This window comes from Oncorhynchus mykiss, chromosome 24, assembly GCF_057628025.1.
Source record: "Oncorhynchus mykiss isolate SJ-2025 chromosome 24, ASM5762802v1, whole genome shotgun sequence".
In the NCBI taxonomy this organism is placed as follows: domain Eukaryota; kingdom Metazoa; phylum Chordata; class Actinopteri; order Salmoniformes; family Salmonidae; genus Oncorhynchus; species Oncorhynchus mykiss.
In genome coordinates this window covers 24,299,604-24,324,281 of record NC_143045.1, presented here as the reverse complement: position 1 = coordinate 24,324,281, position 24,678 = coordinate 24,299,604, and the positions used below count along the sequence as shown (strand labels likewise).

The 24,678-nt window shown below is 42.9% G+C and overlaps 1 protein-coding gene across 1 annotated transcript in view; it reads left to right on the top strand.

The window, feature by feature from the left end:
* The first annotated feature begins 8,064 nt into the window (after positions 1 to 8,064).
* Positions 8,065 to 24,678, top strand: part of mmp20a (matrix metallopeptidase 20a (enamelysin)) — a 39,857-nt gene continuing 23,243 nt past the window's right edge. The window contains 27 exon segments of the mRNA XM_090218074.1: positions 8,065 to 8,184; positions 8,518 to 8,771; positions 10,079 to 10,227; positions 10,397 to 10,528; positions 10,646 to 10,807; positions 10,901 to 11,012; positions 11,096 to 11,238; positions 11,468 to 11,624; positions 11,891 to 11,994; positions 12,123 to 12,181; positions 13,325 to 13,387; positions 13,580 to 13,778; positions 13,781 to 13,825; positions 14,082 to 14,222; positions 14,310 to 14,435; positions 14,521 to 14,682; positions 16,130 to 16,176; positions 20,177 to 20,244; positions 20,401 to 20,517; positions 20,519 to 20,595; positions 20,703 to 20,737; positions 20,739 to 20,840; positions 21,116 to 21,262; positions 21,397 to 21,481; positions 21,535 to 21,662; positions 21,861 to 21,895; positions 21,897 to 22,006. Of these exon segments, the coding sequence (XP_090074200.1) occupies positions 8,065 to 8,184; positions 8,518 to 8,771; positions 10,079 to 10,227; positions 10,397 to 10,528; positions 10,646 to 10,807; positions 10,901 to 11,012; positions 11,096 to 11,238; positions 11,468 to 11,624; positions 11,891 to 11,994; positions 12,123 to 12,181; positions 13,325 to 13,387; positions 13,580 to 13,778; positions 13,781 to 13,825; positions 14,082 to 14,222; positions 14,310 to 14,435; positions 14,521 to 14,682; positions 16,130 to 16,176; positions 20,177 to 20,244; positions 20,401 to 20,517; positions 20,519 to 20,595; positions 20,703 to 20,737; positions 20,739 to 20,840; positions 21,116 to 21,262; positions 21,397 to 21,481; positions 21,535 to 21,662; positions 21,861 to 21,895; positions 21,897 to 22,006 (3,079 nt within the window).

Below are 24,678 nucleotides of genomic sequence, written 5' to 3'. Positions count from 1 at the left end.
GGCCAGGAGGAATGGACATGGGAGGATATCCTGGATTGAGAAGGACCCTGGACGCAGGCCAGAGAGATTCGCTGTCCGAAGGAGGAGATAGAGGCAGCGAAAGCGGAACGGCGACGATACGAGGAGATAGCTCAACGAAGCAAGCACGAGAGGCACACGGGGAGATTGGTGGAGTCAGGGTTCAGACCTGAGCCAACTCCCCGTGCTTACCGTGGGGAGCGTGTTATGCGGTGATGCGCACGGTGTCTCCAGTGCAGTTCCCGTGCTAGAGTTGACATTCAGCCAGGACGAATTGTGCCGGCTCAGCGCTCCTGGTCTCCCTTACGTCTCCTCGGTCCAGGATATCCTGCGTCGTTCCTACACACTGTGTCGCCAATGCGCCTTAACAGCCCAGTGCGTTCTGTGCCAGCTTCCCGCACTTACCGGGCTGGAGTGAGCATCCAGGGTTGTGCCAGCTCTGCACTCTAGACCTCCAATGCGCCTCCACAGTCCAGTGCGTCCTGTGCCTCTTCCCCGCACTCGCCCTGAGGTGCATGTCATCAGCCCGGTGCCACCTGTACCGGTCCCACGCATCAGGCCTCCAGGGCACCTCCACAGTCCAGTACGTCCTGTGCCTCTTCCCTGCACTCGCCCTGAGGTGCATGTCATCAGCCCGGTGCCACCTGTACCGGTCCCACGCATCAGGCCTCCAGTGCGCATCCATAGTCCAGTACGTCCTGTGCCTCCTCCTCGCACTCGCCCTGAGGTGCGTGTCACCAGCCCAGTACCATCAGTGCCGGCACCACGAATCAGGCCTCCAGTGCGCATCCAAAGTCCAGAGCTTCCGGCGACAGTTCCCAGTCCAGAGCTTCTGGCGGCAGTTCCCAGTCCAGAGCTTCCTGCAACAGTTCCGGTCCAGAGCTTCCAGCGACAGTTCCCAGTCCAGAGCTTCCGGCAACGTTTCACAGTCCGTAACCTCCTGAGACGGTCCACAGTCCGGAACCTCCTAAGACGATCCACGGTCCAGAACCTCCTGAGACGGTCTGCGGTCTCGGAACCTCCAGCGACTGTCTGCGGTCCGGAGCCTACAGCGACGGTCACCTTCCGGAGCCTCCAGTGACGGTTGGCGGTCCAGAACCTTCAGCAGGGATTCTCAGTCCAGAGCCTCCTGCGCTGATCTACGGTCCGGTTCCTCCGGCAACGATCCACGGTCCGGAGCCTCCGGCAACGATCCACGGTTCGGAGCCTCCGGCGACGATCCACGGTCCGGTGCCTCCAGCGACAACCCATGGTCCGGATCTTCCGGTGATGCGCCCCGCACTGAAGCCGCCCCCGACGTCCTGTGTCATCCATCATAGATGCCCACCCGGAACCTCCCCTATTGAGTCAGATTCTGCGGTCGGAGTCCACACCATTGGGGGGGGGGGGTACTGTCACGCCCTCACCATAGTAAGCTGTTTATTCTCTGTGTTGGTTGGGGCGTGATAGTGACTTGGGTGGGTCATCTAGGTGTTTTTGTATTTCTATGGTGGCCTGATATGGTTCCCAATCAGAGGCAGCTGTTTATCGTTGTCTCTGATTGGGGATCATATTTAGGTAGCCATTTACTCATTTGTGTTTGCGGGATCTTGTCTATGTTTAGTTGCCTGTCAGCACTATTTGTATAGTTTCACGTTTCGTTCATTGATTTTGTTGTTTTTGTTCGGTGTTCATTTATTAAAAGGAAAATGTAAGCCTACCACGCTGCACCTTGGTCTAATCATTACGATGAGCGTGACAAAGAACCAGGATTCAATACAGCCACCGGAGGGGATGGCTGCCTTTTTGCGGGCTCCCAACCAACTGTGCTATTTTGCTTGATTTTTCGCATTGTTTATAACTAATTTTGCACATAATGTTGCTGCTAGCGTCTCTTATGACTGAAAAGAGCTTCTGGACATCAGAACAGTGATTAATCACCTCAAACTGGACAACAATGTTTTATTTAAATGAGTCCGACGCTAAGGATATACTGCTTATATATATATATATATATAAAAGCGTGACGACACCCAAAGTGCAAAATATTAAAGTACACAGGAAAATAGTAGGAGAGATTCCTCTCAGGAAAACAAGCAACATTTACAATGACCGACAAAGACAAATGACAGAGGGAGTATATACAGTGCCTTGAGAAAGTATTCGGCCCCCTTGAACTTTGCAACCTTTTGCCACATTTCAGGCTTCAAACATAAAGATATAAAACTGTATTTTTTTGTGAAGAATCAACAACAAGTGGGACACATTCATGAAGTGGAACAACATTTATTGGATGTTTCAAACTTTTTTAACAAATCAAAAACTGAAAAATTGGGCGTGCAAAATTATTCAGCCCCTTTACTTTCAGTGCAGCAAACTCTCTCCAGAAGTTCAGTGAGGATCTCTGAATGATCCAATGTTGACCTAAATGACTAATGATGATAAATACAATCCACCTGTGTGTAATCAAGTCTCCGTATAAATGCACCTGCACTGTGATAGTCTAAGAGGTCCGTTAAAAGCGCAGAGAGCATCATGAAGAACAAGGAACACACCAGGCAGGTCCGAGATACTGTTGTGAAGAAGTTTAAAGCCGGATTTGGATACAAAAAGATTTCCCAAGCTTTAAACATCCCAAGGAGCACTGTGCAAGCAATAATATTGAAATGGAAGGAGTATCAGACCACTGCAAATCTACCAAGACCTGGCCGTCCCTCTAAACTTTCAGCTCATACAAGGAGAAGACTGATCAGAGATGCAGCCAAGATGCCCATGATCACTCTGGATGAACTGCAGAGATCTACAGCTGAGGTGGGAGACTCTGTCCATAGGACAACAATCAGTCGTATATTGCACAAATCTGGCCTTTATGGAAGAGTGGCAAGAAGAAAGCCATTTCTTAAAGATATCCATAAAAATTGTCGTTTAAAGTTTGCCACAAGCCACCTGGGAGACACACCAAACATGTGGAAGAAGGTGCTCTGGTCAGATGAAACCAAAATTGAACTTTTTGGCAACAATGCAAAACGTTATGTTTGGCGTAAAAGCAACACAGCTCATCACCCTGAACACACCATCCCCACTGTCAAACATGGTGGTGGCAGCATCACGGTTTGTGCCTGCTTTTCTTCAGCAGGGACAGGGAAGATGGTTAAAATTGATGGGAAGATGGATGGAGCCAAATACAGGACCATTCTGGAATAAAACCTGATGGAGTCTGCAAAAGACCTGAGACTGGGACGGAGATGTGTCTTCCAACAAGACAATGATCCAAAACATAAAGCAAAATCTACAATGGAATGGTTCAAAAATAAACATATCCAGGTGTTAGAATGGCCAAGTCAAAGTCCAGACCTGAATCCAATCGAGAATCTGTGGAAAGAACTGAAAACTGCTGTTCACAAATGCTCTCCATCCAACCTCACTGAGCTCGAGCTGTTTTGCAAGGAGGAATGGGAAAAAATGTCAGTCTCTCGATGTGCAAAACTGATAGAGACATACCCCAAGCGACTTACAGCTGTAATCGCAGCAAAAGGTGGCGCTACAAAGTATTAACTTAAGGGGGCTGAATAATTTTTTTAGTTTTTGATTTGTTAAAAAAGTTTGAAATATCCAATAAATGTCGTTCCACTTCATGATTGTGTCCCACTTGTTGTTGATTCTTCACAAAAAAATACAGTTTTATATCTTTTTGTTTGGAGCCTGAAATGTGGCAAAAGGTCGCAAAGTTCAAGGGGGCCGAATACTTTCGCAAGGCACTGTATATACAGTGATAGAGTCGGGATTGGAACCAGGTGTGTGTAATGATGACGAGACAATTCCGGGGTTGATGATTGAAGGGTGTTTGCCAGCAGCAGGTTCAGCAGCAGCTAGAAGGCCAGCGACGCTGAACGCCTGAGATGGACACGAGGGGGATTCAAAGCAAAGGCTGGTGTAACTACAAGGCCCAAATCATAGTCCACAGCCTGAAGAAAACATGGAGGAAAAGTGGGAGGAGTGCGGGTTGCCTTGTAAGAATTTGCAGACAAGTAGATAAACCACCACTACCCTCCGTATTATTGGCCAACATGCAATCATTGGAAAACAAACTGGACGATCTACGATTGAGACTATCCTACCAATGGGGCATTAAAAACTGTAATATCTTACAAATCTCAGAGATGTGGCTGAACGACGACACAGATAATGAAGAGCTGGCTGGCTTCTCTGTGCATCTGCAGGACAGAGCAGCTACGTTTGCTAAGAAAAGGGGTGGGGGTGTGTCTATTTGTCAATAACTGCTGGTGCGCTATGTCTAATATTAAAGAAGTCTCATAGTATTACTAGACTGAGGTAGACTACCTCATGATAAACTGTAGACTACGCTATCTACAAAGATCCATATTATTCGTAGCCGTCTATTTACCACTACAAACCGATGCTGGCACTAAGAAGGCACTTAACGAGCTGTATACGGCCATAGGCAAACAAGAAAATGCTCATCCTGAAGCGGGGCTCCTAGTGGCCGTGGCTTTTAATAATGCAGGTTGTCACATGTGCAACCAGAGGATAAAAAACTCCAGACCACCTTTACACCACACACAGAGACTCATACAAAGTTCTCCATCGCACTCCACTTGGCAAATCTGACCATAATTCTATCCTCCTGATACCTGCTTAAAAGCAAAAACAGGAAAGTACCAGTGACTCAATCACTCAGTAAAGCAGGAAGTACCAGTGACTCAATCAATATGGAAGTGGTCAGATGACATGAATGCAGGACTATTTTTGCAATGATACAGACTGGAATATGTTCCGGGATTCATCCAATGGTATTGAGGAGTATACCACCTCAGTCACCGGCTTCATCAATAAGTGCATCGATGACGTTGTCCCCACAGTGACCGTACATACATTTCCCAAATGAAAGCCATGGATTACAGGCAATATCCGCACAGAGCTAAAGGCTAGAGCTGTCGCTTTCAAGGAGCCGGAAACCTATCCGGACACTTATAAGAAGCCCTGTTATGCCCTCAGACTAAATATCAAACAGACAAACCGTCAATACAGGACTAAGATTGAATCCTCCTAAACCGCTCGTCGGATGTAGCAGGGCTCGAAAAATATTACGGACTACAAAGGGAAACCCAACTTCGAGCTGCCCAGTGACGCGAGCCTACCAAACGAGCTAAATACCTTTTGTACTCGCTTTGAGGGAAGCAACACTGAACCATGCATGAGAGAACCAGTTGTTCCGGACGACTGTGAGATCACGCTCTCTGTAGCCGATGTGAGCAAGACCTTTAAACAGGTCAACATTCACAAAGCCGAGGGGCCAGATGGATTGCCAGGACGTGTACTCAAAGCATACGCCGACTAACTGTCAAGTGTCTTCACTGACATTTTAAACTTCACGTCAGTAGCCATGTAGTGCTTTGAAAAGCTGGTCATGGCTCACATCAACACCATCATGCCGTAAATGCTAGACCCACTCCAATTCACATACCCCCCCAACAGATCCACAGATGACGCAAGCTCAATCGCACTCCACACTGCCCTTTCCCATCTGGACAAAAGGAACACCTATGTGAGAATGTTGTTCATTGATTATAGCTTAGCTTTCAACACCATAGTGCCCACAAAGCTCATCACTAAGCTAAGGACACTGGGACTAAACACCTCCCTCTGCAACTGAATCCTGGACTTTCTGACAAGCCATACCCAGGTGGTAAGGGTAGGCAGCAACACATTTGCCACGCTGACCCTCAACACTGGGGCCACTCAGGGAGGCGTGCTTAGTACCTTCCTGTAATCCCTGTTCACCCACGACTGCGTGACAAAGCACGACTCCAACACCGGCATTAAGTTTGCTGACGACACAAGTAGGCCTGATCAACGACAACGATGAGACAGCTTATAGGGAGGAGGTCAGAGACCTGGCACCATCCCATCTCCTCCTCCATGCTTCATGGTGGGAACCACATATGCGGATATCATCCGTTCACCTACTCTGCGTCTCACAAAGACACAGCGTTTAGAACCAGATTTCCACCGGTCTAATGTCCATTGCTCCTGTTTCTTGGCCCAAGCAAGTCTCCTCTTCTTATTAGTGTCCTTTAATAGTGGTTTCTTTGCAGCAATTCAACCATGAATGTTTAATTCACGCATTCTCCTCTGAACAGTTGATGTTGAGATGTGTTTGATACTTGAACTCTGTGAAGCATTTATTTGGGCTGCAATTTCTGAGGCTGGTAACTCTAATGAACTTATCCTCTGGAGCAGAGGTAACTCTGGGTCTTCCTTTCCTGTGGCGGTCCTCATGAGAGATAGTTTCATCATAGTGCTTGATGGTCTTTGCAACAGCAATTGAAGAAACTTTCAAAGTTATTGAAATGTTATGGATTGACTGACCTTCATGTCTTAAATTAATGAGGGACTGTCATTTCTCCTTGCTTATTTGAGTTGTTCTTGCAATAATATGGACTTGGTCTTTTGCCAAATAGGGCTATCTTCTGTATACCACATCTACCTTGTCACAACACAACTGATTGTCTCAAACGCGTTAAGATTGATATGAATTCCACAAGGCACACCTATTAATTGAAAGGCATTCCAGGTGACTACCTCATGAATCTGGTTGAGAGAATGCCAAGAGTGGGCAAAGCTGTCATCAAGGCAAAGGGTGGCTACTTTCAAGAATCTCAAATATAAAATACATTTAGATTTATTTAACACTTTTTTGTTTACTAAATTATTCCATATATGTTATTTCATAGTTTTGATGTCTTCACTATTATTCTACACTATAGGAAATTGTCAAAATAAAGAAAAGCCCTTGAATGAGAAGGTGTATTCAAACTTTTGACTGGTACTTTATTTATATATATTTATTATCAGTTATAATGAAAAACAAAGAGTTATGGATACTGGATACCCACTGTACATCACTGACTTCCCATGGCTCAATACTACTATCGATGCAGCTGTCTACAAAGATGGTAAGCTACTATTATATCACAACAACAAAGGCCATGCCAGCTCAATTTGAACATTTCATTTTGTAAAACTCCTTTTAATTGTTACATTTTTGTTTATCCAAGACTTTATCTACTTCTTCGTTGGACAACAAGTTCATAAGTACGATTATACCCAGAAACAAGTTGTTGGAACTGAGAAAGCAAATACCTAGCTCAGATGCTGAAGGATTTTGATATGAAGTGACCAAAAACATTTAATGGGAAATGAAATGTTTGTGTCCAAAATGCAATAAAGGCTATGCAAAGCTGTATAAAACTGTTTGCATACTTCTAACATGTTGAGTTCAGTCCAATGTTTTGGGTTGCCTGTAAGGAAAACATTTTGGTAATATTTTCAGTTTCATGAATCAATACCGTGAGAAAGGAATGTGTTACATAATACCAACATGCTCCCAGCACATCAGGCAGAAATTAGTGGGTGAGTTTCTATGGCTAATTTCATAAACATTTCCTAAATCACATATTTCATTTCAGACATCTACAAGTACGGTTGAGATTGTAATGAAGCTATCAAACCAGACCGAGAGTATCTATTTTATTGGAGCTGTGTGCCAATTGACACATTACGACTAAGGGAGGACAACACTGCCTATTTGACACGTGCAATTCAACAGTTCAGCCAAATAACTCCAGTATAGTAAACTTAGTCCAAATAACTCTAGTCTAATACAGTTGTTGTTTAAAAATCATGGCCAAAATAAGGCCATATGTCATTTGGACATTTTGGAAATATTAGAAAGACTATTGACTTGCAAAAGCAGGAAACAATATACTTGGTAACCAAAGTAACAAGCCCAGTGTTGACAGGTAGGGCTATAGGACATCCCTTTATCCCGTTTCACACTCTTAAGAGCTGGATTGAGGTAAACAAGATATAGTTCAGGGTTTTCCATAGAGTAATTATTCTTACCACACACCTCATGGTAATAGGTGCAGGTAGAACTGCTGCAACTGCAGGATTGAGGGCTTGGAAACCATGTGATTCACCACAGACCTTAAGCATGCTCTTATCTATAAAGTCATGGACTGTAAAGAGCTTGTTCATTTAAAGATGGAGTGGCTCTGGCCCTGGATCCAAGTGCTGTGCTTTCTAGTGCTCACAGACCTGTTGTGGACTTTACCTATCTCTAAGGAACAATGGCCAAGGCTTGAGGACTTGGAACTGGCTGAGGTTTGTGTCTTCATCCACTCTTTAGAAAATCGTCTGGAAAATCCTATCTCTAGAAAAAAAACTGTATTGGAATACATTGATTGTGTTTTGACTATTTTCCCAGGTATTGGTATTCTAGTTATTGTCTGTTTTTCAATGGTAAATGTTGAGTACATTTATGAGGTGCACTTTAGAACAACTTAATGTTAAGACCACTTTAGGTCAAGCAAAATCTGTCGTCTTCTGGACAACTTAAAGTTGTGCCTACTTTAGGACAAATAAGACTTATTTGTCCTTATAAGAGAAGTGACCTGCTATCAGTGGAAGTTTGGTTAGTAACCAGCTGTATGATAGGGTTACCTGAGGAGGTTCTACCACATGAGCCCCAGCAGTGGCCCCCAGCCCCGTAATAGGAGGGCCACCGCCAACTCAGCCCTGGGGGAAAAGATCAGGGAGATGCAGGGTTTCTTCAGTCTGAAGCAGACTGGCAGACTGGACCTCCAGACACTCTCTGTGATGAGGAAGCATAGGTGTGGAGTGCCTGACATGGAAAACTACAGCTTTTACCCTGACCAGATCAAGTGGAAGAATTCCACCATCACATACAGGTGCATATTATTATCTGTTATCTGTCTAGTATCGGTTGTCGGTCACAATGTCTTATTTTTTGCTGACAATTGTCTTCCATCTGTGTTATCCATCTTGTTGTACCATTTTTTTTATCCCCTGCCCCTGCCACACAGGATGCCTTTTGCCTCTAGCCAGGCCGTCATTGTAAATAACAATTTGTTCTTAATAGACCTGACTGGAAAAAATAAAGATAAAATAAATACATTTCATCTTTTGGGATTTGCTCTATTGATATTCAAAATATCTGTCAGAATATAGATATTACTTCCTAAAACAGACTTTCAAATGTTTTAACTGCAGGGAATTACACTGAGTGTAGTAAACATTAGGAACACCTGCTCTTTTCATGACATAGACTGACCAGGAGAATCCAGGTGAAAGCTATGATAGCTATGATACTGATGTCACTTGTTAAATCCACTTCACTCAGAGTAGATGAAGAGGAGGAAACAGGTTAAAGAAGGATTTTAAGCCTTGAGACAAGTGAGACATGGATTGTTTATGTGTACCATTCAAAGCGTGAATGTGCAAGACAAAAGATTTAAGTGCCTTTGAACGGGGTATGGTAGTAGGTGCCACGCACACCAGTTTGAGTGTTTCAAGAACTGCAACGCTTCTGGATTATGCTCAACAGTTTCCCATGTGTATCAAGAATAGTCCACCACCCAAAGGACATCCAGCCAACTTGACACAACTGTGGGAAAATTTGGAGTCAACATGGGCCCGCATCCCTGTGAAATGCTTTCGACACCTTGTAGAGTCCACAGCCCAATGAATTGAGGCTGTTCTGAGGGAAAAATGGGGTACAACTCAATATTAGGAAGGTGTTTCTGTTTTGTACACTGTGTATAAAAGGAATGACATAATCCCCAAAATGAACCATGTTTCATCATAAGATCACAGTTTTGTTTCATCACTGAATTGTATAGTGGTTCAAGCATTGGGCCAGTAACCAAAAGGTTGCTGGTTGAATCCCCAAGCTGGCGAGGTAAAAATCTGTCGTTTTGCCCCTGAGCAAGGCAGTTCCAGAGGCACCGAAGACATCGATGTCGATTATGCCCCCCCCCCCCCGCATCTCTCTGATTTAGAGCGGTTAAATGTGGAAGACACATTTCAGTTGAATGCATTCAGTTGTTTAACTGACAAGGTACCCCCCTTTCCCTTTTAAAACCAGACAGCTGCCAATAGATTACCAGCTCACTGGATCTAACTAGACAAGTTTTTTATGCTTTCTTTCAGGCTGCTTCATGTTTTTCTGTGTTGTCTGTGTGCCAATGACCTGCAGGATTGATCAGTACACCCCTGACCTTACACAGGAGGAGGTGGATACTTCCTTCCGTTTGGCCTTGAAGATCTGGAGTGACGCGGCCCCACTGAAGTTCATCAAGGTCAATCACGACAAGGCAGACATCATCCTCTCCTTCGCAAAAAAAAGTATTCTGACCCTGAATCATTCTCCGTTCAGTTGAGCGTATTTTCTAATAGAGGTGGTAGAGAATGTATGTGGCTGCATGTGAGGTTTTAATTGTGCTATAATTATATACTTATTGGAACCAGTTTCCAGGTACATGCATGATAATCCATCTCGCTCCATCCATCCTAGCTCACGGAGACTTCTTTCCCTTTGACGGCCCCAAGGGTGTTCTGGCCCACGCCTTCGCACCAGGGGAGGACATGGGGGGAGATGTGCACTTTGACGAGGACGAAATCTGGACGATGGGGCATTCCAAGCTAGGTAGGACCACTGTTATAAGCATAACATGATCTGAATTTATTTTTTAAAACACAATGAATTAGGATTCAAAATATGTTTGTAGACAAATATACATTTTCTTATTGGATGCTGTTTTAGGTTATAACCTGTTCACTGTTGCGGCTCATGAGTTAGGCCACTCCCTGGGCCTCTCCCATTCCAAAGACCCCTCATCTCTCATGTACCCCAACTACAATTATTACATTGGAGCAGAGTACACACTTCCACAAGATGACGCACTGGGAATCCAGGCGCTGTATGGTAAGTAGAAATGAGCAATAACATAATTATCACGTGGTACATTTTTGGGTAGATTTCTATCTAAACATTGGAGACTTTGCTTTTATTTCCAAGGCAAGCCAGTCAGAAAACAGGATCCACCAAACCTTCCTAAGAAGTGCGATCCCAACTTTTCTGTTGATGCAGTGGCAGTGTTCGGGAAGGAAATTATGTTCTTTAAAAACAGGTAAAGGAGTTTTGAATTATGCAATATCATTTTTATAGTATAGGTTCTTATTTGCCCCAACACAGCGGTTTGTTTTCCTCCAGGTACATGTGGTTGAGGACAACATGGACGACATACTGGAACCGCCTGAGAGAGGGCCCCAGCAGCACATACCTCCCCAGCATAAACTCTCCTGTGGACGCAGCCTATGACATCCCTGCCAAAGGCGTGGCATATGTCTTCACAGGTAATGTGCTGCCTGATCGTCTCAAAGGCCTCACTTAGGCTTTCGTAGCATGACAGGGCTAGATTTGAAACAGAACGTTGTTTCAAAGAACCACTGGACCTAAATTATAGCCCTGCGTCAAAATTGTCGCACTTCATGCAAGAAACTCTCAAAGCTCATTGGCATCTGGCAGTTCTTGTTGTATGTTTTCATAGGGTTCCAGATGCAGTAAACGTGCCCTGTGTTTCAGGTCCTAAGTACTGGGTGGTTCGACAGCTTAAGATGAAAAGCCACTTTGGCTCCATACATGACTATGGATTCCCAGCCAGAGTAAGGAACATTGACGCTGCTGTTCATATCAGTGAATATGGAAAAACCTTCTTTTTCATAGGACACGATTACTATAGGTAAACATCCTCTAACAAAATGTTTTTTGGTAAATGTATAATACAATATTATGTTGCAGAAAATATACTGTTCCAAAGTCCACTGTTTAGGTAGGAGCAGTATGTTTTCACTGTAGCAATGTTTTGATGAATAGGCATTCCAGCACCTGAGAGGCAAAGCCTGCCATCTAGTGTTTAACAATGAGACATTTGTTAGAAAGGAACTGCACATAAGCTATCCGTCATTTATTTATAAGTTCAATGTTTATTTGTTATCTATTGTACAGATACGATGAACACAGGCGTAGGATGGATCCAGGATTTCCAAGAAACATCCAAACAGACTGGCCAGGTATTGGGAGGAGTGTTGATGCTGCATTTGAGTTACAAGGTAGCCATAAAACACTTCACCATGTCACCTTGACTTAAATTGCATACATTATAATATCATGACACTTTTGTGTTACCTTGATTACTAGGCCCCCTTTAACAAAACATTATCACATTTCTCATCAACAGGTACTATATATCTCTTCAGTGGAACAAAGGCATACAACTATGACTACAGACAGAACCAGGTGCTGAATCGACTCCTAGCCAATGCATGGCTGGACTGCTAACATATCTGTCAAAGACACTAGATGTGACCCTACCTACAGACACTCTTATACAGAGCAACTTACATAAGCAATTCGATTTAAGTACATTGCTCAAGGGCACATCGACAGATCTGTTTCACCAATTTGGGTCGGGGCTATGAACCAGCGACCTTTTGGTATCTGGCCTAACGCTCTAACCGCTAGGCTACCTGTCTCTGTTACAAAGCTTGTTACCGACCTAGCCCAACTTGGAAAGAACATCTGACAAGAGTGTACCTGCTCAATCAATTGAACATATCCTGAAGTATACCTTAGGGATATGAGTATGCCAGATTTTATACGTAGCAATCGGTTTATTGTTCCGGCACAAACACGTCTTTTGTAGCTTTGATGCAAATATCAAGAATTGCTGTTCAAAGTAGTTTATTTATTTGATATTTTAAATCGGATTAATTGAATCTTGTATTGAGTAAGATTAATATGCAGTATCTAAGTACCATCTAGCATGAACCAAGATAATTCACTAGCTGAATGTTGATGAAAGTGTTGCAAGAAGTGAAATTGCATCATCAAGCAACCATCTTCAAGGCCATTTCACTTAAATCCTTGTGGTAACTTACTGTATGGGTACAGAACAGAAATTACAAATGAATTAATTGTATTATAATGTAGTAACATGTTATGCTTTGAAATGTATTTTGAAGTTTGATTGTTAATAAATGTGCTTGACTGATCAAAGATATTCAAACTAACCACTGTTTTATCCTTACAACTTATGTGTACCTACAGCATGCCTAAACCTCACCCTAACAATCACCCAAAACTCTACACACCACCTCCAACAATGTTATCAGGAGAACTCTCCCTCTTCCTTGAGGATAGGGGTTTGTCCAAAAGTTTACAGTAATGTTCAAGAGCACAAAGCTTACCTTGGCATCTCACTCATGTTCTGAATGGAACCATGTACACCCCAGACTGTTAGGGATCATTCAAAAGAGAATTTGGACAGGGCAGAGTGATAGAGAAAGAGAGGGAGTCTCCCCTCTGCATTACCACAGGTTTGGAAATTGTCTTTATACGGGTTCCGCGGTCCTGTTTCTGGCCTGTTTTGGTCTGTGTTAGGCTGCCCCCGCCAGTGCTCCAGAGGTCCAAACATCATCAGAGGACGACAAGACAGTCGATGAGGTAATTTATCTGAAGAATTGCATCACATGGCTCAGTATATTGCTACCCGTATCGTCAGTATTATCTCAGAATAAGGCGGGAAAATACAAGTTAGCCTACTTGTTATGCTTGTACTGTTTCGCATGAGAGTCGTAATAGGCATGAGAAAACCGATTGTTTAAAATGTTGTCTCTAATCCTCCTCCAACGCCAGGACTATCTGTCTCAATAGTACACAGATGTGGGGTTGACAAACTCAACTTCCCAGAGTATTATCAAGCCAGACTTCAACAAGAGCCTGGAGGCCATCCAGGCACTCTTTGGCCTGGAGGTCACTGGGGTTCTGGACAAAAACACTCTGGAGGTGATGAAGGAGTCCAGATGTGGAGTGTCTGACATCAGCAGATATGAACACTCCACAGGAAACCAAAATGGGAGAAGAACACTGTTACCTACAGGTGTAGTGAAAGCTCTGACTGTAGATGAGCACTTTGACTTCTTTTAAAATGCATTACGTTTGACAGCTATAATCAAGGAAAATAATATGGTATTCATGGTTCATTGTTGATCATCTGTTAAAAATGTCAAATCCGTTGTTGCCCAGCCTGGGTCATTGTGCAATGCCTGCACTGCAGGAGTAAAACGGGTCCCTTTTACTTGTCAGGTAATGTCAATGAGTGAGTGCTGAATGACTTGTGTTTGACAAAATCACTCAGTACACACCAGACCCGAGGCAGTGATGTACGTAGATGCAACTATAGCCCAGGCCTTCTAGATCTACAGTGATGTGATCCCCCTGGACTTCAAACAGATCTACACTGACACTGTCAACGTCATGATCCTCTTCAAGGGTGGATGTGAGTATGGACTATGACAATGGTATTGACTCAATACCATCACTACACTACTGATGAACGTCTTAAATCTTGCTTGTCTCAACACAGATCATACAGACTTCTATCCTTTTGATGGGCCAAATGCTGTCTTAGCCCATTCCAACTCCCCTGGACTGAACCAAGGTGGGGACACACACTTTGATGACGATAAAACCTGGACACTGAGCCAGAGGGGTGGCCATCTGAACACACAACTCTATTTAAGACATAGTGTAGCCCGATTCACTGATTCAACACACACATGTAATGTTGTACTCAGGAGTGAATCTGCTGTTGGTGGCTGCCCATGAGTTTGGTCATCCTCTGAGGCTGAACCACTCCAGGGACCGGGGAGCTCTGATGTTCCCCACCTATCAGTATGTCAACACCAATGGATTCACACTGCCTGATGATGACAGACATGGGGTCCAAGCCCTGAATGGTCATGAAACACATTGACAGCATTTCTATAGAATAATTCTGTTCACAGTATGTGTTTTTTATTACCATCTTTATTGAATACTATTGGTATGTTTATGTGATGTGTGTTATCTTAAAGATATCCGTAAACATGACAGCTAATGATTTGTGTACTCCCACTCTCAAACTCTCTCTCGTACAAACAGTATTTACTTCTCATATTTCCACAGGTGACAAATACTGGGGAATAAGGGCTTATGCAAAGACGATCCTCCCTGGCTATCCAAAGCAAACTTTGGCTTCCACTCATCAGTGACTAAGGGAAAACCTTATTTGTGGGCAACAAATACTGGAGGTGTTTGGAACATGGTTTAATTAGACACCAATAATTGATACGTCATGCATTTTTCTGTATGATAATATGCATCATTATATTTATAAAAAAATCTAAATAAAATAATTTGATATTATGTTTCAGCTTTGATGAGGCAAGATGCCAAATGCACTATGGATATCCCCAATCCGTAACTCAGGATTTTCCAGGCATTGACTCCAAAGTGGATGCTGTCTTTCAGAACTTTGATGATCACTTACTGTAAAACTGTATTTGTTATTATTACATACATGAGTTAATAAAGCATTCAGCACAACTTTTTTTTACTGATAAAGCCAATTTTTATAGGTTACCCTCTGGAGAGCCTTGCGGTTGAGGGCGATACAGTTGAAGTACCAGGCGGTGATACAGTCCAAAAGGATGTCTCAATTGTGCATCTATAAAAGTTTGTCATGGTTTTAGGTGACAAGCCAAACTTTTCAGCCTCCTGAGGTTGAAGAGGCACTGTTGCGCCTTCCTTCTTCACCACACTGTCTGTGTGGGTGGACCATTTCAGTTTGTCTGTGATGTGTACGCCGAGGAACTTAACTTCCCAAGTTCTCCACTGCTTTCCTGTCGATTTGGATAGAGGGTTGCTCCCTCTGCTGTTTCCTGAAGTCCACGATCATCTCCTTTTGTTGACGTTGAGTGAGAGGTTGTTTTCCTGACTATTGAGTTGGAGGCGTGCATGGCCACGCAGTCATGGGTGAACAGGGAGTACAGGAGGGGGCTGAGCACGCACCCTTGTGGGGCCCCAGTGTTGAGGATCAGCGACGTGGAGATGTTGTTTCCTTCCTTCCCCACCTGGGGCGGCCCGTCAGAAAGTCCAGGACCGAATTGCACAAAGGGTTGATGACCCAGGGCCTCAAGCTTAATGATGAGCTTGGAGCAGGTATTCCTAACCTGAGGTACGCTTACCACCAGCAGTAGCTCAATCCCGTCTGGGGTAAGCCAAATAAACTTGTGATTCACATTTTAAAAAAACTATAAAACAGTATATACTGTAAAACTATATTCATTTTTATTACATACATGAGTTTATAAAGCCTTCAGCACAACTTTCTTTTACTGATAAAGCCATTTTATTATCCTATAGGTTACCTTTACTTCTCAGATGGTCCAAGGCAGAGTGAGTACTACTGGGTGATACATGTTCGCCTGAACTACAGCTGGCTGGATTGCTGCTAAGATACTACTACTATTTATTATTTTATTAGACTAGTCAGTTAAGAACAAATTCTTATTTACAATGACAGCCTAGGAACTGTGGGTTAACTGCCTTGTTCAGGGGCAGAACTACAGATTTTTTCAAATCCTTTTTAATCATTGTCATTTGAAGATAAATAATTATGGTCCTCCTGTGTGGCGCAATGGTCTAAGGCACTGCATCACAGTGCTAGCTGTGCCACCAGAGATTCTGGGTTTGAGCCCAGGCTCTGTCGAAGCTGGCCGCGACTGGGAGGCCCATGCACAATTGGCCCAGCATTGTCCGGGTTAGGGAGGGTTTGGCAAGCAGCGATATCCTTGTCTCATCGTGCACTAGTGACTCCTGTGGCTGGCTGGGTGCAGTGCATGCTGACCAGGTTGCCAGGTGTACAGTGTTTCCTCAGACACATTGATGTGCATTGTGCTTTGTTGGGTTATGTTATGGGAGTTGCAGCAATGAGACAAGACTACTACCAATTGGGGAGAAAAAAGGGGTAAACATTTTTTTTCAAAATAAATAAATAATGAAGAGAAATTATAGATAAAACGTATCAGCGCTCATCGGCCATTGGACATAAACATTTCACAACAAGTTGGAAAATCGCAAATTCAACAATGAGTGGTTTGAAATGAATCAGTGTCTAATTGCAAGCATTGCAAAGCAATCATTATCCTGCTATTCAGTGGAGTGGCAGTGTGGTCCCTAGTCTAATATTAAGGGTCTCTTTACCTAGTTTGAAATTATAAACATTCAAAATTGGACATGCTTTCAATAATGTATGATTTCTGCCACGCTCAAAACAACTGTTAATGTAAACATTACTAAAGTGGCATTATTTAAAGTGACTAGTGATCCATTTATTAAAGTGGCCAATGATTTGAGTCTGTATGTAGGCAGAAGCCTCTCTGAGGCAATCACGATATCTACATGTACATACTACCTCAATCACCCTGACTAACCGGTGTCTGTATGTAGCCTCGCTACTTTTATACCCTCGCTGCTGTACATAGCCTGTCTTTTTACGGTTGTTTTATTTCTTTACTTACCTATTTTTCACCAAACACCTTTTTTGCACTATTGGTTAGAGCCTGTAAGTAAGCATTTCACCTGTTATATTTGGCGCACGTGACAAATAAACTTTGATTTGATATAGAACTAAATCTTATTATCAATAGTAGTAGTACTTAGTTAGTAGTACCTTAGTAGCAATCCAACCAGCCGTAGTTCAGGAGAACTGGACCATCTGAGAAGTAAAGGTAACCTATAGGAGAAAAAAACGGTCTTTATCAATAGAACAAGTTGTACTGAAGGCTTTATTAACTCATGTATGTAATAATAATGAATATCGTTTTACAGTATTTATTTATTATTTTAACAAATAAGTAATGTGAATCACATTTTTATTTGGCGTACCCCCGTCGGCATTGCGAGTCCCCCTTCATGGTTAAATACTGTAAAGAAGTGATTACTGTCTTTGATTTGTAAGTGATTGCTGTCTTTGATTTGCATCAAATGATATTCAAATAACTGTTGGAATATAATAGACTAATAGAATATAATAAACACATTAACCGTTACTCTCTCGCGGGAATTCCACTAACGGTCCATATGTAGCCAAACGTAGCTGCTGCTCATTCCGTTTGCTCGAAAATTGATAAATGGTTAACAAAAGTAAGGCCTGCCTCCATAGAGACACATACTGTACCAGCTATACTGGTAGTACTGCTACTACCAGCAGTACTACACCTGCACCTGTCGACGACACAAGTTGTTCTGCTTCCACAAGCGCATCCAATGCTAGCATCAGTAATTCTACATTTGTTGTTAGCCCAGCTAGCATGGACACTGACAGTTGTGATTCTGATGCAGCCGAAGAGTTACTGCCCCCATACCCGGGAAAGCACCGAACAACAGACATGGACGTTGGACCATCGAAGAGGCACAAATATGATGAGAACTACATTGATTTGGGGTTCACTTATATTGGGAGTAGTGCCTTTCCGCAGCCACAGTGTGTTATATGTGCAAAAGTCTATCTCAGAACTCAATGAAATGTTCACTCTTACGCAGACGTTTAGAAACAAAACTAAGCCAAAAATAAGCCACAGGAGTTTTTTGAGCGAGAATTAAGATGACTTTTGAGTAGTAAAACATGTATAAAAACAACAAATACCATTAATAAGAAGGGACTAGAAGAGCCTTATATGGTGAGCTACCGAGTGGCAAGGACAGGCAAGCCCCATACTATTGTAGAAGACTTAATAATTCCTGCTGCCGCGGATATGGCTGCGACAATGCTGGGGGAAAAGGCCCCACAAAAAATCAAAAAACACTTTCACGACACATCAGTAACATGGCAGGAAATGTTTTGAAACAATTACTGCTTCGCATACAAGCCAGTTATTTCTATGCGTTACAGATGAATGAGTCAACAGACTGAGCCTTGCACAGCTCCTGGTATATGTCTGTTATGTTTATGGGGGGTCAATTAAGGAAGACATCCTCTTCTACACACCACTGGAAACCAGGACAACAGGAGAGGATATTTTTTAAGTACTGGACAGCTTTGTGACATCAAATAGACTTAGTGGTCAAGATGTGTTGATATCTGTACTGGTGGAGCAAAATCCATGACAGGGAGACATAGTGGAGTTGCTCTCGAGGTACACTGCAGCAACCATCGAGAGGCTCTTGCTGCCAAAGGAATGCCTGTCAGCTTGAAAGACGTTATGGACACTACAGTGAAAATGTGAAACTTGCAAGGCCCCCTGAACATTTGTGTATTTTCTGCACTAAGCAGTGACCATGTAACACTTTTACAGCATACAGAAGTGCGTTGGCTATCAGGTGGCAAAGTATTGACACATTTTTTCAAATTGAGAGACGAGCTTAAAGTTTTCTTTAATGACTATAATTTTCACTTGTGTGACCGCTTGCATGATGACGAGTTTCTCACACGAATGGCCTATCTGGGTGATAGTTCTCTCTCTGCTACAGTGTGCAGGACTAGAACATTCATCATGATGCTCTCTTAGTTGCACTTAATACAGACTAGATCTTAGTCATTCAAGGTTACAACAGTGAAACACACCCTTATTAAGACATGTCAGTTCCCCAATACCTAGCCTTTGCCTCAGTATCCCACTATGTTGCAGACACAGAAAGACAGCAGGAGGTTAATGAGGATTGAGAACAGGAATGGGGTCTTTGCTCTCATTATGCAAAGGTTATCAGAATAAATTCCTTTAGTTCAGTTATATCACTGCTGATCTGACAAATATACACATTTAGGGGAGTGCAGTTGAAGATCAATGTGTTTGGATAATTAACATTCTTATAAAGAAAAAATATATTCATTTTAGCTATGTTACTTTGCTCTGTCACAATTTTTCTTTTGAGTTGCATCAGTTACTTTTCCAGATATATCTCATCCACATAAGATTGTCATTGTATACACACTCTTTTGAAATGGTCAAGAGTGTGGATCGTGGCCTACATTGCCACTAGTATTTGGATGTGGTGTTATGATGCAATGCCCACTCTATCCATCCACAGACAGATGATGAGGGGCAGCAGGCTCTACAGTCCTTCACCACCCAATCTTTCACGGGGACTCCCCCCGAGTCAACCTTCTCCAGCTTGGGTTCTGCATCCTCTATGCCTCCCTTCCCCTTCCCCACAGGTCTCTCCTGTTCTTAACTGACTTGCCTCGTTAAATAAAGGTTAAAAAAAAGGTTAAAAAAAAATACTAAAGACAATGATTTTAATCACTATTATTCAAGTAATTTCTGTAACACAATGAATTCAGATGCTACATGCTTCCCCCTTTACACTTAGATGCATGGAGGAGAAATGTAGGTGATGTGTAGTAGACTATGGTACTATAAGCTGAGGGCTGAAGTCACTAATTGAAGTCACATGGTATGTAACCCACAGGAGAATCAGTCTCTCTGTGATGAAGTTGCACACTTGGAGAAGTTTGTGCGAGTAAAAGAGGAGCACAGGTGAGTACACTTATGGCTGTGCATGCAACCCAATACCTTCCCTCGAACTGCATTGTATTGATGCAAAAACATTTTCACTTTCGGCCACTGATTGACAGGTACTTTGAAAACTGTTTTTGTTGTCTAATCAGACATCTCTTGTGCTTTGTTTTTCAGGTTCTTACTGAAATCACTTTTGCAGTACCAGTCTGTGTCAGAGGGGGAGATGCTTATCGCTGCCAGTACCAGTTCTCACTCCCCTATGACATTCAGCTCCAGCCCAACGTGGGCGTCTGGCCCCTAAGCCTGGCCTTGGTAAGAAGACCAAGAAAGAACGAAAGGAAGGAGGCAGGGAGAATGGAGAAGAAGACGGTGCGTAGAGCCATGTTTATACCAGACTACCTGTAGATTAGACACATTCTTATGTCCTGTGATGATGGGAAGCACAAAGTATTCTCCATAAAATATATTTTCCTCAGGACCAAAAAGAATGTTGAAAAGCAGAAGGTTGCTGACAGGGGTCTCGTAAGCTGGTTCAGCTCATCGCTCTGGACTCCTCAGGACGTCCTGTCTTCCCCATAGTACTTGGGGGTCTGACTGTGTACAGTCTAGGGGATGTCTATGTCTCAAATCATACTTATGCCTCACATTTGCTCTGTACAAACACTCTCCAAATGATCTTACATGGTTTTCTCCATATCTCCTCATTAGCATGACCACTCTTAGTTGAAAGTACTGATCAGATTTTCACCAAATTGTCCTCCCATTTTTCTCAGGGTCATTATCCATGAAAGGAGACCAGGAGAAGCTATTCAAGACTGTTGGGACACACCCCATGACTGTTCTCAGATCAGTGGGTAGAGAATAATGAATGATGTCCTTCATGTTCAAGATGATCACAGACAGCATGCTATTCCATGACCAGTGTGCCATCTACCCAGTGAGCTTCTGCAAGTCACACTTCTTCTCCAGCATGAAGAGCCCTGATCAGCAGTGCCTCTACACCTGCCAGATTAAGGACAGGGGTGGTGGCCCACAGGTAGCCTCACACTAATTTAGCTACAAAACATTATGAAGTCAAATGCTAAGTAAGTCAAATAGGTGTTGTGAGACAGCTTATGAATGTGCTTGCGAGAAGTGTTTTCCTTATCAAACCATCTCTTTTCCCCCCACTTTGAGATAGTGCCTGAGGAAAACCATAAGAATGCCATAGCTGCTTCCTCTTCCCTCACCTGCTGAAGGCCATTGGTGCTCTAAGGTACCTGCTTGCTGTTTAGACTGGCTTATAGAATCGGTGGATACATTTCATAGTATGATTTTTCTCTCATTATCTTACATTTATGGCCCACATCATGTCTTCAGGAGCAGACTTTTTTTGTTTCTCCCACTCCACCGTCCAGAACCTTATCCAGCGCTTCCCAAGAGACACAAGTGCTTCAATTGCGTCTCTAGTACTCAAGTATGTCAGATACCTCACAGGAAATGAGTTGAACATTGCACATTATCTTTGTGGAGATTGCAATTGGTGCATTTCCTGAATTCAGAGGAACTGACCTTAATATGCTCTCTCATATCTGCTAAAGTACGTAGAGCTAAACGACTTATGTGTTGCTTATTGGTTTGATATGTCCCTGTACAGTTATCTCTGGATCCGTTTCGAGGTGTGTCGTCCATGGCCAGGCTCTACACAGCCTGTTGGAGGACAACACCTCGGGCAACTTTGAGCCCTACCAGAGACACCAGGGCTTTGATGACAGCATGAGGGTGGAGCACAATCTAGAAGGTGAGGCAGAGCAGTTTGGCACAGACTTTCTCTACAAAGCTGTACCCTCTAGGCTATTTCTCTACCTACAGTGAGGGAAAAAAGTATTTGATCCCCTGCTGATTTTGTTTGCCCACTGACAAAGAAATTATCAGTCTATAATTTTAATGGTAGGTTTATTTGAACAGTGAGAGGCAGAGTAACAATGGTGGAGATTAGGAGCACTCCTGGGATTAGGAGCACTCCCTTTAAGAGTGTGCTCCTAACCTCAGCTCGTTACCTGTATAAAAGACACCTGGGAGGCAGAAATCTTTCTGATTGAGAGGGGGTCAAATACATATTTCCCTCATTAAAATGGAAATCAATTTATAACATTTTTGACATGCGTTTTTCTGGATTTTTTTGTTGTTATTCTGTCTCTCACTGTCTAAATAAACCTACCATTAAAATTGTAGACTGATCATTTCTTTGTCAGTGGGCAAATGTACAAAATCAGCAGAGGATCAAATACTACTTTTTTCCCTCACTGTACCTGTAGCCCCTAGGCTATTTTTCTACCTATCTGTACCCCCTAAGCCCTTTCTCTACCTTCCTGTACCCATCGGGCTCTATCTACCTACTTGTATCACCTACGCTCTTTCTCTACCTACACTATCGGTCGAAAGTTTTAGGACATCTACTTATTATGCTCAGCAGAGCAGCACAGGGGAACCCAAGGGCAGACTCAGACCAGGAAACAGGGATGAATGAACCAATATTTTTTATTGTAACACAGGGAGAGATGAAGTGCAGATCCAGGGAAGCTTGGATGAGTTGTAGGAAACCAGATATGGAGGCTGAGGTTGGAATGAGCTGTGTTGGGGCAGGGTAAACAGGTCCGGAGGGGAATCTAAGGGAGTGATGATGAGTTGAATCCAGAGCAGGGTAGAAGGGTGGTGAGATGTGGAACAGGAGACAGGAACCAGAGTCAGAGCAGCAAAACTGCAGTGAGAGGAGAAACAGCACCAGGCAAAGAAATAGGCAGAGCAGGATACAAGATCTTAACTTATTGGTGACAGGGGGCAGTATTTTCACATCCGGATGAAATGCATGCCCAAATTCAACTGCCTGCTACTCATCCCCAGAAGATACGATATGCATATTATTTTGGATTGAAAACACTCTGAAGTTTCTAAAACTGTTTGAATCATGTCTGTGAGTATAACAGAACTTAAGTAGCAAGCGAAACCCTGAGGAAAGGTCACTCTTTTCAATGAGCTTTCATTGGGAATCCAAATTTCTAAGGGACCTTCTTGCAGTTCCTACCGCTTCCACTGGATGTCACTAGTCTTTAGAAATTGGTTGAGGTTTTTCCTTTGTGTAATGAAGAAGTAGCCCTGTTCAAAACGAGGGTCACTTCAAGTGTACTGTTAGATAGAGGTGCGTGACCAGAAAGGTAGCATCAGTTTGTTTTCTTCCTGCATTGATCACAGATAACTCCGTCTTCAATTTATCGATTATTTACTTAAAAAAATACCTAGTTGTATTACAAAAGTAGTTTGAAATGTTTTGGCAAAGTTTACAGGTAACTTTTGAGATATTTTGTAGTCACGTTGTGCAAGTTGGAACCAGTGTTTTTCTGGATCAAACGCGCCCAAATAAATGGAATTTTGGGATATATATAGACTGAATAAATCGAACAAAAGGACGATTTGTGATGTTTATGGGACATATTGGAGTGCCAACAAAAGAAGCTCGTCAAACGTAAGGCATGATTTATATTTTTATTTCTGCGTTTTGTGCTGCGCCTGCAGGGTTGAAATATGTTTTCTCTCTTTGTTTACGAAGGTGCTACCCTCAGATAATAGCATCGTTTGCTTTCCCCGAAAAGCCTTTATGAAATCTGACATGTTGGCTGGATTCACAACACGTGTAGCTTAAATTGGTATCTTACGTGTGATTTCATGAAAGTTTGATTTTTATAGTAATTTATTTGAATTTGGCGCTCTGTATTTTCACTGTTTTTTGGCCAGGTGGGACGCTAGCATCCCACATATCCCAGAGGGGTAAAATAAAAACAAATAGCTAGACGCATGATCTGGCAGAGTGGAAGTGGCAAGAATGAGTATTTGTAGAGGTCTTGATTATAGAACGGGTTGCAGCTGGTTTCCAACCACACAATCACACAGAGAAGAAGAGGGAGGGGGAGAGAACTGGGGGAATGACTGCAGGTCAAGGAGACACCGGATGTCCACTAAGGAGTGTAAGCAGGACAGATGTGACACATTCAAAGGCTTTTCTTTATTTTTACTATTTTCTATATTGTAGAATAATAGTGAAGACATCAAAACAATGAAATAACACACATAGAATCATGGAGTAACCAAAAAAGTGTTAAACAAATCTAAATGTATTTTAAATTTGAGATTCTACAAGTAGCCTTTGCCTTGATGACAGCTTTCCACACTCTTGGCATTCTCCCAACCAGCTTCGTAGTCACCTGGACTGCATTTCAAATAACCGGTGTGCCTTGTTAAAAGATTTGTGGAATTTCTTTCCTTCTTAATGCATTTAAGCCAATCAGTTGTGTTGTGAGAAGGTATGGGTGGTATACAGAAGATAGCCCTATTTCACATTACGGCAAGAACAGCTCAAATAAGCAAAGAGAAAGACATTCCATCAGTACTTTAAGACATGAAGATCAATCAATACGG